This window comes from Staurois parvus, unplaced genomic scaffold, assembly GCF_062004578.1.
Source record: "Staurois parvus isolate SC_StPar_1 unplaced genomic scaffold, SC_StPar_1.0 ptg003164l, whole genome shotgun sequence".
Lineage (NCBI taxonomy): Eukaryota > Metazoa > Chordata > Amphibia > Anura > Ranidae > Staurois > Staurois parvus.
In genome coordinates, this window is record NW_028320960.1 from 6379 (window position 1) to 24905 (window position 18527).

Below are 18527 nucleotides of genomic sequence, written 5' to 3' on the forward strand. Positions count from 1 at the left end.
AGATCATCCCCTGCAGCTATCACCTTTTGTATCACCTCCCCCTTCCTTTAGATTGTAAGCTCCATGACCCGGGCCCTCCTATTCCTTCTGTACTGAAATGTATTGTAATTGTATTGTCTCCCTTATATTGTAAAGCGCAGCGCAAACTGTTGGCGCTATATAAATCTTGTATAATAATAATGTAATCTCCCTTCAAAACACCAAGTACTGAAAAATACATCTGCCAGAAATCCAGGGCACACGTAACTTCCTGTAGTCAGCTGACAACTCCATGCCTCTGCTACATTAAAATCCCAAGTAGTGTTGTCAGATCTGCCTGAGTCGTCTTCTGCTGTACTGTAGAACACCTCCCTATGTGCTCATCTCCATAACATAAGGGGGGGGGTGAATTCTGTAGTTACGGGAGGTTAATACAAACACTGGACCTGTCACAGACACTCTTGGCCTTTTCCACCCCCCCTCCTCCATTCACAGAATCCATACTGAAGCTCTCTTCAATGAAAAGTGCTCTGTGAATGGAGGGTGGGTGGAGGAATTAAAGGTCTATCTCCTCATTGACAGAAGTTGTAGTACAGATTTTATGAATGGACGAGGGGGGGCGGAAAGGGTGCGGGCATAGTTGGTACTGTTGGCAAGTGCCCCTGACAGGCCCGGCCCTCATGTTTGCCCTTGTAGCACTGGAAGATTATGGCTGCAGGGTTATGGGAGGAATGGGCAGAGTAGGACAACTGACACCAGCACAAGGGATTCCCCCGCATTAACCATTTGCTGTCCGGCCGCTGTATATGAATGGCCGGACGGTGGCAGTCCAGGGGCGGGTTGCCGTTAATAACCAGAACCCACCATTTTGGACTGGGAGCCCACAGCACCGCGATCCGGTGCCTGTTGTGTCCTTCGGACACAGTGGAACACTGATCGTCGTATGGGACCTCTGTGCGAGGTCCCGATCATGTGATCACTGATTGGCCAATCAGTGATCACATGCAGTCGTAAGCAAGATGTCACTTCTGACATCATTGCTTACTACGTGTGAAATCTGTGAATGATCAGAGGTCACATGGTGCAAGGCTATTCACAACAGCCTTGTACCATGTGACAAGCTGTGACCAATCACAGCTCACTCAGTAGTTCTCAATGGCTGCAAGAATGCAGCCAGAGAGAAGGAGACATGATTGCTTTTACAGCCTTTATGGGTGTAAAAGCAATCAGTGTAAAAAGAAAAAAAAAAATCTTCATCACCCCCCCCCCCCCCAAAAAGTAGTACAGTGTCACCATGGTGACACTGTACTGCTAGCGTGACAGTATGTAGAAAAAAAAATATATAAAAAAATTAAAATGTAAAAAATGTTTAAAAATTATAATTTTTGGTTATAAACTAATTTGGGTTATTTTTTTTTTTACTAGATTTATGATGAAAAATTGTTTGCAAAATTTTATAAGAAAAAATTATTTTTTTTCATTTATATAGCAAAAAAAATAAAAATCCCAGCCGTGAATAAATACCACCAAAATAGAGCTTTATCTGTCTCAAAAAAATGCTTAAAAATTCATATGGGTACAGTGTTGCATGACTGCGCAATTGTCATTCAAATTGTGATAGCGCTGAAAGCTGAAATTAGCCTGGACTGGAAGGGGGTGAAAGCGTCCGGACTGGAAGGGGGTGAAAGCGTCCGGACTGGAAGGGGGTGAAAGCGTCCGGACTGGAAGGGGGTGAAAGCGTCCGGACTGGAAGGGGGGGAAAGCGTCCGGACTGGAAGGGGGGGAAAGTGTCCGGACTGGAAGGGGGTGAAAGTGTCCGGACTGGAAGGGGGGGAAAGTGTCCGGACTGGAAGGGGGGGAAAGTGTCCGGACTGGAAGGGGGGGAAAGTGTCCGGACTGGAAGGGGGTGAAAGTGTCCGGACTGGAAGGGGGTGAAAGTGTCCGGACTGGAAGGGGGGGAAAGTGTCCGGACTGGAAGGGGGGGAAAGTGTCCGGACTGGAAGGGGGGGAAAGTGTCTGGACTGGAAGGGGGGGAAAGTGTCTGGACTGGAAGGGGGGGAAAGTGTCTGGACTGGAAGGGGGGGAAAGTGTCTGGACTGGAAGGGGGGGAAAGTGTCTGGACTGGAAGGGGGGGAAAGTGTCTGGACTGGAAGGGGGGGAAAGTGTCTGGACTGGAAGGGGGGGAAAGTGTCTGGACTGGAAGGGGGGGAAAGTGTCTGGACTGGAAGGGGGGGAAAGTGTCTGGACTGGAAGGGGGGGAAAGTGTCCGGACTGGAAGGGGGGGAAAGTGTCCGGACTGGAAGGGGGGGAAAGTGTCCGGACTGGAAGGGGGGGAAAGTGTCCGGACTGGAAGGGGGGGAAAGTGTCCGGACTGGAAGGGGGGGAAAGTGTCCGGACTGGAAGGGGGGGAAAGTGTCCGGACTGGAAGGGGGGGAAAGCGTCCGGACTGGAAGGGGGTGGAAAGTGTCCGGACTGGAAGGGGGGGGGGGGAGCGTCCGGACTGGAAGAGGTTAAATATATGTATGGTCCCTCTTGCTGGTTTGTTTTTATAAAACATTTTTATGTACACTGAGACTTTAACCATTTATTACGGAAAAGTGGGAACACCTCAAGGCATCCGCTGAAAAAAAAACCATCCAGGAATTTATACTGGGAAATGCTGATCATGTGGAATGCTGTTGTCTGTCCAATGTCTGACCGGACCTCGTCTCTGTCCCAGGGGTTGTTCTGGAGCTGCAGACAGAGTATCTTTAATGAAATGAAGAAGAAATTCTCGCAGGTATTCCGGTTGCGGTGTGTTCCTGGAGCATGGCGGCCATATTGCACGGTGTTGATCACTAACATTTGACATACGGATTGCGCTGGACTAATAATATTGGCCTGGACTGAGTCTGACCGTCATATCGGGTTCATGAATAATGTAGTCCAAAGCCGTATCAGGGAAAGATCATTTCTGATTGGCTGCTAAAGTTTACTGCATTTTGCACGCCATCTTTGCTCTGCCTAATTGCGCAAGTCCAATAACTGGAAATTTGCATGTGTGTTTTTTTTTGGTCTAACTGGTTTCGCCCTGTAAATAATGGCCGGCATCACATTTGAAAAAGTTAACTTTGCAGAAACTTTCTTCATCCGCACATCCCCAGAATAGTAAAGAACGTCCATCCAAACCGCAAACTGCAGTCTACGCAGGTGGAACGCCATATTCCAAGGGACGTTAGAGTCTTGCCTGCTCCTATGTATGCCGTGCCACCGCCCTGCCTCTTACAGTCTCTGTGCCTCTGCCCCGCCTCTTAACTGGTCCTACAGTCTCTGTGCCCCTGCCCCGCCTCTTAACTGGTCCTACAGTCTCTGTGCCCCTGCCCCGCCTCTTAACTGGTCCTACAGTCTCTGTGCCCCTGCCCTCCCTGTGGCCTGCTCCTGCAGAGTCCCTGCCTTTTGCCTGCCTGACATACTCTGTGCCCTGCCCCAACCCTTGACTGGTCTTCTATATTCTGTGTCCCTACCCTGCTTCTGGCCTGCTCCTGTAGTCTCTGTGCCCTTGGCCTGCTCCTGCAGACTCTGCGCCCTTGGCCTGCTCCTGCGGACTCTGCGCCCTTGGCCTGCTCCTGCGGACTCTGCGCCCTTGGCCTGCTCCTGCGGACTCTGCGCCCTTGGCCTGCTCCTGCGGACTCTGCGCCCTTGGCCTGCTCCTGCAGACTCTGCGCCCTTGGCCTGCTCCTGCAGACTCTGCGCCCTTGGCCTGCTCCTGCAGACTCTGCGCCCTTGGCCTGCTCCTGCAGACTCTGCGCCCTTGGCCTGCTCCTGCAGACTCTGCGCCCTTGGCCTGCTCCTGCAGACTCTGCGCCCTTGGCCTGCTCCTGCAGACTCTGCGCCCTTGGCCTGCTCCTGCAGACTCTGCGCCCTTGGCCTGCTCCTGCAGACTCTGCGCCCTTGGCCTGCTCCTGCAGACTCTGCGCCCTTGGCCTGCTCCTGCAGACTCTGCGCCCTTGGCCTGCTCCTGCAGACTGTGGCCCTGTCTCACCCTTTGGGCTTAGAGACTCTATGCCCTACTCTGCCTCTTGCCTGCTCCTGCAGTCTCTGTGCCTCTCCTCTGCCTCTTGCCTGCTCCTGCAGTCTCTGTGCCTCTCCTCTGCCTCTTGCCTGCTCCTGCAGTCTCTGTACCCCTACTCTGCCTCTTGCCTGCTCCTGCAGTCTCTGTGCCTCTCCACTGCCTCTTGCCTGCTCCTGCAGTCTCTGTGCCTCTCCTCTGCCTCTTGCCTGCTCCTGCAGTCTCTGCGCCCCTACTCTGCCTCCTGCCTGCTCCTGCAGTCTCTGCGCCCCTACTCTGCCTCCTGCCTGCTCCTGCAGACTCTGCGCCCTTGGCCTGCCTCTGGTCTGCTTCTGCAGACTTGTGGCCCTGTCTCACCCTTTGTCTGGGCTTAGAGACTCTATGCCCTACTCTGCCTCTTGCCTGCTCCTGCAGTCTCTGTACCCCTACTCTGCCTCTTGCCTGCTCCTGCAGTCTCTGTGCCTCTCCACTGCCTCTTGCCTGCTCCTGCAGTCTCTGTGCCTCTCCTCTGCCTCTTGCCTGCTCCTGCAGTCTCTGCGCCCCTACTCTGCCTCCTGCCTGCTCCTGCAGACTCTGCGCCCTTGGCCTGCCTCTGGCCTGCTTCTGCAGACTTGTGGCCCTGTCTCACCCTTTGTCTGGGCTTAGAGACTCTATGCCCTACTCTGCCTCTTGCCTGCTCCTGCAGTCTCTGTACCCCTACTCTGCCTCCTGCCTGCTCCTGCAGTCTCTGTGCTCCATCTTATCTCTTCCATGCTCCTGTAGACTCCGTGCCCCATGTGGCCTCATGTCTGCATCGGCAGATTCTGTGTCACTGCCAGATATCTTGACTGCTCTTTGAACTGCTAGTGATCACCTCCACACTGATGAGACCTACCCTGACCTCCCCCCCCCTTCACACCTCCTCCCCCTCCCTTCACACCTCCTGTTCATTTCCTCCATCAGCTCCAAGGCGGCCATTCTTGCAGTGCTGGTAGGTGACAACTCACTATAAAGGATATTCCAGGTGATTGCACAGCCTGCATTGAAAATGATGGATTGGAAGTAAACCGGCTGCAAACATACAGTGTCAGCCAAACGGGCTCCATAAAGTTCCATATCCTACCTGGAAGCGTTAGCCTCACTTCCAGTTATGGTGACAACTATAACATTTGAATTCCCATCTCCGTCTGATCCAGTCACAATGGACACCAGGATGAGACGGTGGATCCTCCCCAGTAATAGGATCACATACAGATAATATGTTGCCTGTCTAAGGGCCGGCACAGCGTTCATTTTTTTCTGCCCGTTCATCTTGCCATGTCAACAGCGAGCGTGCTCTGGTTTTACTGTACACTCTGAGCTTCTCACAGCGTGCACTAGAAGCTGCTGGAGGGTATGGCCCACCCTTTTCATTCTCTTCATTTCTTTCAATCATGGAGGCTCAGCATCACACGTGGGTGTTACTTAGGGCGGTTTGCATGGACATACAGTCTGCCTAAGAACACCCACTTCACCAGACTGACACCCACCCAGCAAGGAATTGTGACATTTGCAGAACAAGAGCCGACCCACTGCTTGCACCGGGGTTGGGGGTTCTCGGGAGGAGTACTGAGGCAGGGTGCTGGGATGTTTTCAGGAAGCTAAGTACAGCACCCTGCCAGTCCCTCCCACCAGCCATGATCTGCCTGCATTGCCATGTGAACCACAGAGACCCAGTGATGACATCAATATAAAATAAGGTTTATAATGAAAGTGGAAGGTTTTATTAACACAACTAATAAGCATGTTGATTGGATGGGGGGGGGGCCAGAAAAGGCAAAAAAATAAGCTGGTTAAATTTCAGCATTAAAAACACTTCTGCCATTTTTTGTAGAGTTTTTGGTAAGGGTTAGACCCTCTACTGGCTTTTCATTGTTCTCTAAATAGGGATGCACTGAAATTTCAGTGGCTGAAACGTTTCGGCCAAAAACACCCCTTTCGGCCATTGGCCAAAATGAAAAAAGCACCGATACAGGTGCCGAAAAAACCCCGCCCACCGCCACCGGCCGCCGCTTGGTAGTTCTCAGCCTTACCTGAGAAACTATTGATCCCAGCGCTGGGCATAGTGTTGGTGAAGGAAAGATGGCCACCACTCATCTCTATGCCCTTGGAGGACCAGAGTGATGTCACATCCTGTTCCAGCCATTTTTTTAAGCACTATTAAATCAATGCTTTTTTTTTTTTTTTTTTTTTTTTGATCCAACATTGCAGAGGGGAGATGTGGGGGTCTTATTGACCCCATATCTCTCCATAAAGAGGACCTGTCACTAATTATTTCCTGCATTCCTTGTGATAAGAATAGAAGAGATTAAAACCTTTTTTAAAGGGACAGTGAAAAAAAACAAACAAAATTAAACCCATTAAATACATTTTTTAAAAAAAAGTTTAAAGTGCCCCCATCCCACCGTGGTGGTCAAATACGTAGGCCACGCCCACATATGTTAAAGGTGTTCAAACCATCCGAAGTATCGCCCCGGATGTAAGAGCAATCATTCCCGCACTAGACCTCCCCTGTAACATTACACTGCTAACCTGTAGACGTTTTTAAAGCATCTCCCATGGAGATTTTTAGTACCGCAGTTTTACGCCATTTCACGAGAATGCGTGTAGTATGAGCTCATAATTGCGTGCGCAATTTTAAAGCATGACATGTTGGGTGTCTATCTACTCGCCGTAACATGCTCTTTCATAAATTGGGGTATATATTGGTTTTTTTTGTTTTTTGGGGTTTTTTTTTTAATCAGGGTGGTTTTTTTTTTCCAAAAAAATATATATTCATTTTTAAAAACTGCGCATTTCGGTTTTTGGCCGAGTGCATTTTGAATTTTTGGTTTTGGCACCAGAATTTTCATTTCTGTACCCCACTGTATCTAAATTCTCATTGTGGTTTTTCCTTCACTTCCTGTCTTGTTGCCAAAACAGGAAGTGTGATGAAATCTGCCAAACAGGTCAACAGACTAATAGAAATCTGACAGGGGTTCGACCCTGGAACATTCTGAAAACATTTGTCTTCAGTTACTCTTTAATTGTTTCTTTGTTGGAAGTCTGATGCGTGGCGCTGTCACATCTCCTGCAGTAGACGTAGTCCTCTGACCTCTGCCATCTCTTCCAGATAGAGAATGCTGCCGACGAGCCGCGAGTGCTGTGCATAGTCCAAGATACCACCAACTGCAAGACCATCAATGAACGCATCACTCTGAATCTCCCGGCCTCCACCACCGTGCACCAGCTCTTCAAGGATGTGGCCAGCAAAGTGGGCTACGTGAGCGGCTCCTTCAGCCTGAAGAGGGGGAATGCAGGCAGCACGGAAGGCATGGTGGGTGATCAGATCAGCTTTTGTTTTTTGGCTTCTTGAAAAAGGTACTGGAGTTCAGGACCCCCCTCAAAAAAAATTAATTGAAGGGAATAATGACACCAATACACTGTAAATGAGTACTTACCAGTTTATGAATGTGTGGGCAGGTGGTGTATATTGTATATATAGGTTCTGCTATTCACTGTGTCCAGAGTTTCCCAATTGCAGCAACTTTTAGACAAGTTTCAATAGTCCATTGGGGGTCCTAGGAGAACAAGACGGGTTGTTCTGGAAAAAGTATTGATAGGTAACGCCTATCCTCTTATTGATTAGAGGTTCCAAATGAATAACTACTGCGGAATTTGAAATATTTGAAAGAAAGCATGCAAAGGAAATGTAATGAAAACATTATTAGTGCCGTGTGCAATACATAGTCAAAACACACAAAACAGAATACCGTTTTTGACAGAATTTAAGTTTCTTTTAGATAAAAATTATTGCAAGCAGTAATTATCTATCTCCAACCTTGCAGTAGATTTTGTGTTTTAGAATAAAATGATTCACTTGGCCACATACAAGATCAGTTCAGTAGCGGCATATAATGGAAAAATCGATAGAAAAAAAAAAAACTCTCGTCCACCAATGCTCCTTGTCCACATATTGGACTGCGTGGCTTTAATGAGGCTTCCAGGTATGGAGAGCTTGTGAAAACATAATTCCATTTTATGTCCTATAGTTTGTAGACGCTATAAATTTTGCGCATACCAATCCATTTAAGTTTATTGGGATTTTGTTTTACCAAAAATAAGTAGCAGAATACATACTGGCCTAAATTTATGAAGAAATTAGATTTTTAAAAATGTTTTATAGCAGATATATAAATATATGTATCTATGGATGGATATATATATATATATATATATATATATATATATATATATATATATATATTTTTTTTTTTAATATATATATATATATATATATATATTTAAAAAAAAATTTATATATATTTTTTAATATTTATATATATATATATATATATATATATATATTTTAAAAAAAAAACAAGTATATATATTTTTATATATATATATATATATATATATACACCGTATTTTTCGCACCATAAGATGCACTTTTTTTCCCCCCAAAAAAGGGGGGATAATGTCAGTGCATCTTATGGAGCGAATATGGAGTGGCCGGTCCGGTATTTCCACTGCCGCCGTGTCAGAATACCGGGCCGGCCGCTCAGCTCTACAGCGGGACCTTATAGAGATGACTGCTGACCTTTGGGGAGGGGGGGGAGCGGGTACCTGAATTTGACAGATATCCGCTCCCACTTCCGTGGAGTTGTTCTTTCATCTTACCTGTTCCTCTATCCAGCGGCGCGGTCTTCCCGGCTTCTGTAGTGTGGGCATGACAGCCGGGTGCCAAGTGCGCATGCGCAGGAAGCGGTGCTTTTTGTGAATGGTAAGGCGGCACCTGGGACACATGACAGATCCCAGAAGCCGCCGGACCAATCACAAAGCGCAAGTGCTTCTCGCTCATGCGCACTGGGCACCCGGCTGTCATGCCGAGCGCCATTACAGAAGCCGGAAGACAGCGCGCCGCTGGATAGAGGAACAGATAAGATGAAAGAACAACTCCGCGGAAGTGGGAGCGGGTATCTGTCAAATTTAGGTACCCGCTCCCCACCTCCCCAAAGGTCAGCAGTCATCCCCTGTACTATCCACAGTCTCTGGTCATCCCTGTGCTGTCCGCAGTCTCTGGTCATCCCTGTGCTGTCCGCAGTCTCTGGTCATCCCCTGTACTGTGTCCGCAGTCTCTGGTCATCTCCTGTACTGTGTCCGCAGTCTCTGGTCATCTCCTGTACTGTGTCCGCAGTCTCTGGTCATCCCCTGCACTGTGTCCGCAGTCTCTGGTCATCCCCTGCACTGTGTCCGCAGTCTCTGGTCATCTCCTGTACTGTGTCCGCAGTCTCTGGTCATCTCCTGTACTGTGTCCGCAGTCTCTGGTCATCTCCTGCACTGTGTCCGCAGTCTCTGGTCATCTCCTGTACTGTGTCCGCAGTCTCTGGTCATCTCCTGTACTGTGTCCGCAGTCTCTGGTCATCTCCTGTACTGTGTCCGCAGTCTCTGGTCATCTCCTGTACTGTGTCCGCAGTCTCTGGTCATCTCCTGTACTGTGTCCGCAGTCTCTGGTCATCTCCTGTACTGTGTCCGCAGTCTCTGGTCATCTCCTGTACTGTGTCCGCAGTCTCTGGTCATCTCCTGTACTGTGTCCGCAGTCTCTGGTCATCTCCTGTACTGTGTCCGCAGTCTCTGGTCATCTCCTGTACTGTGTCCGCAGTCTCTGGTCATCTCCTGTACTGTGTCCGCAGTCTCTGGTCATCTCCTGTACTGTCCGCAGTCTCTGGTCATCCCTGTGCTGTCCGCAGTCTCTGGTCATCCCTGTACTGTGTCCGCAGTCTCTGGTCATCTCCTGTACTGTGTCCGCAGTCTCTGGTCATCTCCTGTACTGTGTCCGCAGTCTCTGGTCATCTCCTGTACTATGTCTGCAGTCTCTGGTCATCTCCTGTACTATGTCTGCAGTCTCTGGTCATCTCCTGCACTATGTCCGCAGTCTCTGGTCATCTCCTGTACTATGTCTGCAGTCCATTAGTTCAGAATTTTTTTTTTCCTGTTTTCTGCCTCTAAAACCTAGGTGCGTCTTATGGAGCGAAAAATATGGTATATATATATATATAGGTATGTATGTATGTATGTATATATATATATAACATATAATTTTATTTTTTTTTGTTTTTATACCGGCCAAAAAAAAAAAGCAGTGATGGTCAAACACCACCGAAAGAAAGCTCTATTTGTGGGGAAAAAAATATATAAATGTAATTTATGTACAGCCTTCCATGAGCATGCAAGTCTCAGTTAAAGTACCGCAGCGCTGTATAGCAAAAAATGGCCTGGACAGGAATGGGGGGGGAATCTTCCAGGGCTGTATTTGTTACAATATAGTACCAAGGCCTGTGCTTTTTTCCTTTTTTCTTTTTTTCATTAGTAGTACATCCCTTTTGACCCATTGATCAGGGGAATGTGGTTTTCAACAGTGTCCCAGAGCAATATTTTAATCTTTTTGCTTCTATGGGCTTCCTTTTGTGCCACTTCCCCGAACTTCCAGTAGGGGAGCACACACTCAGATGATCTTCCACCAAAGCCACTTGATCTTTGGGACTACATGTCCCATCAATCCTTGCACTACTGCACATGCATACCCCGCCATTGACGTTGCGGTTTCTGGTGTCCTGGACTACCTGTGAATGTCTGGTGCAGATCACAGTTCATGAGCGACAAGAAAGGGTGGCTACAGCGGGCAGCATAGGACCCTGCAAGGCTTCATATCCACCCTAAAACTGGAAAGCCATTGCAGCGACACAGGACACGCTGAGTTGGGAAGACAAAGGACAAGCAGGACACAAGGTAAGTTGCTGAGGTCAGCGGCTGTGTCTTGTAATAACATTTTAGGGTTTTATCACATTTTTATTGTATGGTGTACTTTTGTTCATAGAATATTGTCACTGGGCAGAGTTTGCCTGTAAATAATTGCAGCAGATGGCGGGAAGGCATTTTATCATTTTTCTCAAGTCCAGTTGCTATCATCTTTTTCAGGCTGAGCTGGATCCCAACCCGGATCATTCTCTACTGGATGCTGGCTTTGAGGCGGGGAAGAAGAATTTCCTCCATATAACGGATAAGAACGGGGAGCAGCCACAGCTGACTTCGGTAAGATCCCACTAGCCTCTGGTACACCCTAAAAAATATACAACTTTCACCCCAAGTCTGCACTTCAGAGGTTTCATGTGGGACATCTTTTTCCTGATCAGCGTGAGCCCACAATGAGCTCATGAATCCAATTCATCATACCTAAAGAGAATATGTCTTTGGTTCATAAAAGCCAATCTGATTCCAGCTGTCATAAATAACTGAACTCCTGGGCATACCTTTCAATATAGAGATCAAATAAGGGAGCTATTTTGTGGACCAAAGGATTTGTTTTTCTATCCATCCAGTCCTGAGACTTGTAAACAAGAGTATGCAGCGCTAATAAAGTTAATAAAATCAGATACATAAGTTGCACAATGGTATAAGCGAAAAAGACTCAGTCCATATTAAATGGTGAGATAAAGACTTACACAGCTCTCCCACACAGTGCAGTCTTGTCTAGAGGAAAGACTTAATGTTACTAAACCCACAACAGTAAAGTGTTACTAAACCCAGGACCCTGCGTTCATTATATCCGCTCTCCCCGGACCCCGCATTCATTATATCCGGTCTCCCCGGACCCTGCATTCATTATATCCGCTCTCCCCGGACCCTGCATTCATTATATCCGCTCTCCCCGGACCCTGCATTCATTATATCCGCTCTCCCCGGACCCTGCGTTCATTATATCCGCTCTCCCCGGACCCCGCATTCATTATATCCGCTCTCCCCGGACCCCGCATTCATTATATCCGCTCTCCCCGGACCCTGCATTCATTATATCCGCTCTCCCCGGACCCTGCATTCATTATATCCGGTCTCCCCGGACCCTGCATTCATTATATCCGGTCTCCCCGGACCCTGCATTCATTATATCCGGTCTCCCCGGACCCTGCATTCATTATATCCGGTCTCCCCGGACCCTGCATTCATTATATCCGGTCTCCCCGGACCCTGCATTCATTATATCCGGTCTCCCCGGACCCTGCATTCATTATATCCGGTCTCCCCGGACCCTGCATTCATTATATCCGGTCTCCCCGGACCCTGCATTCATTATATCCGGTCTCCCCGGACCCTGCATTCATTATATCCGGTCTCCCCGGACCCCGCATTCATTATATCCGGTCTCCCCGGACCCCGCATTCACTATATCCGGTCTCCCCGGACCCCGCATTCACTATATCTGGTCTCCCCGCACCCTGCATTCACTATATCTGGTCTCCCCGGACCCTGCATTCATTATATCCGCTCTCCCCGCACCCTGCATTCACTATATCCGCTCTTCCCGCACCCTGCATTCACTATATCCGCTCTCCCCGCACCCTGCATTCACTATATCCGCTCTCCCCGCACCCTGCATTCACTATATCCGCTCTCCCCGCACCCTGCATTCACTGTATCCGCTCTCCCCGCACCCTGCATTCACTATATCTGCTCTCCCCGGACCCTGCATTCACTATATCCGCTCTCCCCGGACCCTGCATTATCTGTATCCGCTCTCCCCGGACCCCGCATTTATTATATCCGCTCTCCCCGGACCCCGCATTTATTATATCCGCTCTCCCCGGACCCCGCATTCATTATATCCGCTCTCCCCGGACCCCGCATTCATTATATCCGCTCTCCCCGGACCCCGCATTCATTATATCCGCTCTCCCCGGACCCCGCATTCATTATATCCGCTCTCCCCGGACCCCGCATTCATTATATCCGCTCTCCCCGGACCCCGCATTCATTATATCCGCTCTCCCCGGACCCCGCATTCATTATATCCGCTCTCCCCGGACCCCGCATTCATTATATCCGCTCTCCCCGGACCCTGCATTCACTATATCCGCTCTCTCCGGACCCCGCATTCACTATATCCGCTCTCTCCGGACCCCGCATTCACTATATCCGCTCTCCCCGGACCCCGCATTCACTATATCCGCTCTCCCCGGACCCTGCATTCACTATATCCGCTCTCCCCGGACCCTGCATTCACTATATCCGCTCTCCCCGGACCCTGCATTCACTATATCCGCTCTCCCCGGACCCTGCATTCACTATATCCGCTCTCCCCGGACCCTGCATTCACTATATCCGCTCTCCCCGGACCCTGCATTCACTATATCCTCTCTCCCCGGACCCTGCATTCACTATATCCGGTCTCCCCGGACCCCGCATTCACTATATCCGCTCTCCCCGGACCCTGCATTCACTATATCCTCTCTCCCCGGACCCTGCATTCACTATATCCGGTCTCCCCGGACCCCGCATTCACTATATCCGCTTTCCCCGGACCCTGCATTCACTATATCCGCTCTCCCCGGACCCCGCATTTACTATATCCGCTCTCCCCGGACCCTGCATTCACTATATCCTCTCTCCCCGGACCCTGCATTCACTATATCTGCTCTCCCCGGACCCCGCATTCACTATATCCGCTCTCCCCGGACCCCGCATTCACTATATCCGCTCTCCTCGGACCCTGCATTGGTCCCTTAACAAGTGGGAGGCACATATGCAAACTGTTGTAATTCCTACACCGTTCACCTGATTTGGATGTAAATACCCTCAAATTAAAGCTGACAGTGTGCAGTTAAAGCACATCTTGTTTGTTTCATTTCAAATCCATTGTGGTGGTGTATAGAGCCAAAAATGTTAGAATTGTGTCCATGTCCCAATATTTATGGACCTGACTGTAGCTAAATCAATTGTTCTCTGTGTGCCCTTTCCAACACTGGTATTATGTGCAGATTTTGTTTTCTGTGCAGAAATCTGCAACGTGTTAAAAAAAAAAAAAAAAAAAATCACTGAAGCGCAAATGAAAACTGATGTAAACTAATGTCACTGCAAGTGAAATCTGCGCATCAGTTTTTCTGCACATATGGCGTGAATGTGGAAAGTGTTTTTGTAGCTGTCTGCAAAGATTTCCCTGGAAATCCCATGTTGTCATTGGGACAGAAAACTAAGGGAAATTCCTCCAACGGTTTCACAACCGTAAAAACATGACATGATGTCAGGTCAAATGCTCACATCTGGTGGTTGTTTCAAGGAGGATTTCATTTGTATGAAGACAGAATCTTTTTTTTTTTTTTTTTTTTTTTTTATTCAAGTTGGAGAAATTTAATTTTGAGAGACTTTATATCTAATCAAGTTCAATTTTATTGATGCATGCTCACTTTTATTGATGCATGCTCACTTTTATTGATGCATGCTCCCTTTTATTGATGCATGCTCCCTTTTATTGATGCTTGCTCACTTTTATTGATGCATGCTCCCTTTTATTGATACATGGTCACTTTTATTGATGCATGTTCACTTTTATTGATACATGGTCACTTTTATTGATGCGTGTTCACTTTTATTGATGCATGCTCACTTTTATTGATTCATGCTCCCTTTTATTGATACATGGTCACTTTTATTGATGCATGCTCCCTTTTATTGATACATGGTCACTTTTATTGATGCGTGTTCACTTTTATTGATACATGGTCACTTTTATTGATGCATGCTCCCTTTTATTGATACATGGTCACTTTTATTGATGCGTGTTCACTTTTATTGATGCATGCTCCCTTTTATTGATGCTTGCTCACTTTTATTGATGCATGTTCACTTTTATTGATGCATGCTCCCTTTTATTGATGCTTGCTCACTTTTATTGATGCATGTTCACTTTTTATTGATGCATGTTCACTTTTTATTGATGCATGTTCACTTTTTATTGATGCATGTTCACTTTTATTGATGCATGCCCCCTTTTATTGATGCATGCTCCCTTTTATTGATGCATGTTCACTTTTTATTGATGCATGCTCACTTTTTATTGATGCATGCTCACTTTTATTGATGCATGCTCACTTTTATTGATGCTTGCTCCCTTTTATTGATGCATGCCCCCTTTTATTGATGCATGCTCCCTTTTATTGATGCATGCTCACTTTTTATTGATGCATGCTCACTTTTTATTGATGCATGCTCACTTTTTTGATGCATGCCCACTTTTATTGATGCATGCTCCCTTTTATTGATGCATGCCCACTTTTTATTGATGCATGCTCACTTTTTATTGATGCATGCTCACTATTTATTGTTTATATGTTTACTATATATTTTGCATTTTTAGTTGGTAGATTTGTTCAGGGAAGCACTGCACTGTACATTTTTATATTTAAATGACACATTACACCATGTCTGCAGAGTTGCCCACTTCCTTGAGTCTTCTGTAACACCTTTGTGACCAGAGGCCTATGGATAAAGACCTGGGAATTCCCCCATCTATTTTACCTTTACTGACTTGTCCTACATAAAGGACGCCAGCCTGTAACAAAGATTCCACTGTAACAAAGCAAACACCCACCAGTGGGTAAGAGAACTCAAGGAAGTATGCGGCATGAAAACCAATTAACTGCTTGCATACTGGAACAATTTTTTTAAATTTTTTTATATATGTATTTTTTTTAATTTAACTTTATTGCGGTCACAATGGGTGACTACGGCTTGATTTGGGCAGTACAGGTACTTTTTTCTGAAGTCATCAGTTATCTATTTGACCCCCGATGCCCCCCATGTCTTTCAAAGTATCTGATCAAACACAGATCGTGTTTAATCAGATGTTTCCGTGGCTGTAACAGTCAGGAAAACACAGCACTGAATGTGGAAGTGGCTCAATCCTTGTCGCTTCTGCTTTCATTCATCACAGAGGAGATCAGGGAACGGATGTTTCTCCATCTCTTTTGTGGGCAGCCAGCCTGACCTGGTAGAATGGGAGAACCTGGGAACAGAAGGGTGGTACCCCTCTGAGCACTGTAAAAGTGATCAGGCAGCTCTAAAGCCGCTGAATCATTTTTACAGGAAATCTGTTTAAAAAAAAAAAAAAAAAAAAAAAGCTGCAGCTATGATCCTGGTATAAACTCTTGCTGCCTAGGCATTTATATACTGTAGATGTACTCTGGGCAGCAAGCAGTTAAACTGACGTGGCCATCAGCACTCCTCTGTGTGAACTGCATTCAATCAATCTCCTTCTGTTACTGTTCCTTTTCCAGTATTGACTCCTAGGGAAGCACAGAGTTCACATACACTGAAGGATACATGCACCCTGGACGGGTACACCAGTTCTCTGCCCACCCTTTCTAGGTGACTCCGGCACATTACCATTCAGACGTGTAGACTTGAGAATGGGGTTTTACCCTTTCCTGGCAGGGTGCACTCTTCTATAGCTGTCAGGGCTTCTTGCTCTTTTCATGGAACTTTTTAAGAGAAATACCCAAAGAAAAGGATATAACACCTCAAAGGCTAATCAGCAGTATAGATATAATTTATTAAGGACGTAAAAGGTGTATACAACACATGTATCGTATCATATCATCATACACAGGTGGAGTGTTGGGACGGGGAGGGGTGGATAGGAGCAGGGTACATGCATTGTATTTATTATTTATTTATTTCAGGTACTTATATAGCGCCATCAATGTACACAGCACTTTACATATATATTGTACATTCACATCAGTCCCTAACCCTCAAGGGGCGTACAATCTAAGGTCCCTAACCCTCAAGGGGCGTACAATCTAAGGTCCCTAACTCACATTCATACATACACATACTAGGGACAATTTAGACAGAAGCCAATTCACCTACCAGCATGTCTTTGGAGTGTGGGAGGAAACCCACACAGGCACAGGGAGAACATGCAAACTCCAGGCAGGTGGTGCCGTGGTTGGGATTTGAACCATCGACCCGAGTACTGCCAGGCGGAAGTGCTAACCATTTAGCCACTGTGCTGCCCCTGCACTGTATGATGATATGTGTTGTATACACCTTAATATATTTATATATATATACTGCTGATTAGTCTTTTGAGGTGCTGTATCCTTTTATTTGGGTTTTTTCTCTAGTGTATTGGTTTTGGATGCACCTCCCCAAATATTTAGGGTTAGGCATCGGCATACATACCATTCCCGGGACAAGGCCTTTGGCCGTGGGTGTATTTTACATAATTGTGGAACTTTTCCCATTTTGGCCCCATGCACACTTAACATTTGAGATCATCTCCCTGTCACCCTGCCCTGTCCACCTATCGGCATGATCCTTGTTAGCACATAAGCACTGCTGCACAACCGATTGGCTGTGTGCTGCTTCTCTTTCCTCAACACAACCGATTGGCTGTGTGCTGCTTCTCTTTCCTCAAGTCTGATCCAGGCTTTTTAGTAGTTTGCAAGAGGCTGATACTAGGTAAAATTCAGGTACTTGCACTGCTGGCATTAACCCCCCTGGCGGTATTCCTGAGTGTAGCTCGGGGTAAAGTTTCAGCACCACAAGCGGTAACCCCCCCGAGCTACACTCAGGAATACTCTGCAGCGTTGCTCAGGGATTCCCTCCTGCACTGACTTTGTCCTGCGCTCCCGCAATGTCCCCCCTGCAGTGTCCTCGGCAATGTCCTCCGGCCGATGCCGGCATCCATCTTCTGGGTTCCGGTCCCTGCAACGTCGGGACGTACGGGGGACGGAACTGGCGGGAAATTTTAAAATGTAAAAAGTGACATTCACTCAATACACTAAAATCACATAGTATAACATTCCTGTATCAAACCATTTCACATATATTCTGTCCCGAGTGCTTTGTCCGGCACCCTGCCTGCATTTTTACTGTTCTTTCTGCCTGGAAACTGAGAAACGTCCATGGCGTCCAAAAAGCGTCCCTTTAGGTCAAAAGCGGTTTTAGACCGGCTAGAGAACAGCGATAGTAAATCAGAACCACTTGCAGAATTGAGTGATAATGATTGGTGGGGGAAATTCCTCATCAGACACTGAAAACGATTCTGTGACTGAGCTCAGCGATGTGCGAACTTGGCGCTATATTTCACATTTCAGTGTTTTTGGTTTGATTATATTATTGAATTAAATTTATTATTATTATTTTTTATGATTATTTATTAGAATATAATTTATGATTTCGTGTTTCAAATTTGATCATCCCCGGGATGTTTACTAGACTCTTGTTCGGACAGATTTCAGTGAGTTATTCCTAAAAATTACAGCCTACAATAAAAAAGACATATTTCCATGCAAAAAAATGTACCGCTTTGAGCACAGAAATATGGACATAATCAGACTGCTAGGGAGGTTCCAGAGGTGAATCCAGGCCTTCCTTCGAGACATTCTTGTTTAACATGTGATCTGGTTTAGGATGAATCGGGCACAGCGGACAGCAGCGGCCACGATGACAGCACGCAGGAGAAGTTCATTGGACCTCTTCCCAGGGACGGCTCTGTGGGTTGCACGAGCGACTATGTCAGTCAGAACTACTCCTATTCATCACTGCTCAATAAATCAGACACTGGTATGTGTGCTCCCTCTGTGCTGCGATTCCATGGCGTCTGTCTCTAGAAAATGTTGTTCTGGTTCTGTTGATTGATAGTTTCACCTCTCTGCTTCCA

At 47.0% G+C, this 18527-nt stretch overlaps 1 protein-coding gene across 3 annotated transcripts in view; it reads left to right on the forward strand.

Annotated features, from left to right (window-relative positions):
- Positions 1–2641: 2641 nt before the first annotated feature.
- USP47 (ubiquitin specific peptidase 47) overlaps positions 2642–18527 on the forward strand; it is a 94132-nt gene continuing 78246 nt past the window's right edge. For all 3 annotated transcript variants that reach the window (XM_089667303.1, XM_089667305.1, XM_089667304.1), the window contains exons 1-4: positions 2642–2758; positions 7158–7361; positions 11006–11119; positions 18277–18430. In XM_089667303.1, coding sequence (XP_089523429.1) covers positions 2645–2758; positions 7158–7361; positions 11006–11119; positions 18277–18430 — 586 coding nt within the window. In that variant the 5' untranslated portion in view covers positions 2642–2644. The remainder of the gene's footprint in view (positions 2759–7157; positions 7362–11005; positions 11120–18276; positions 18431–18527) is intronic.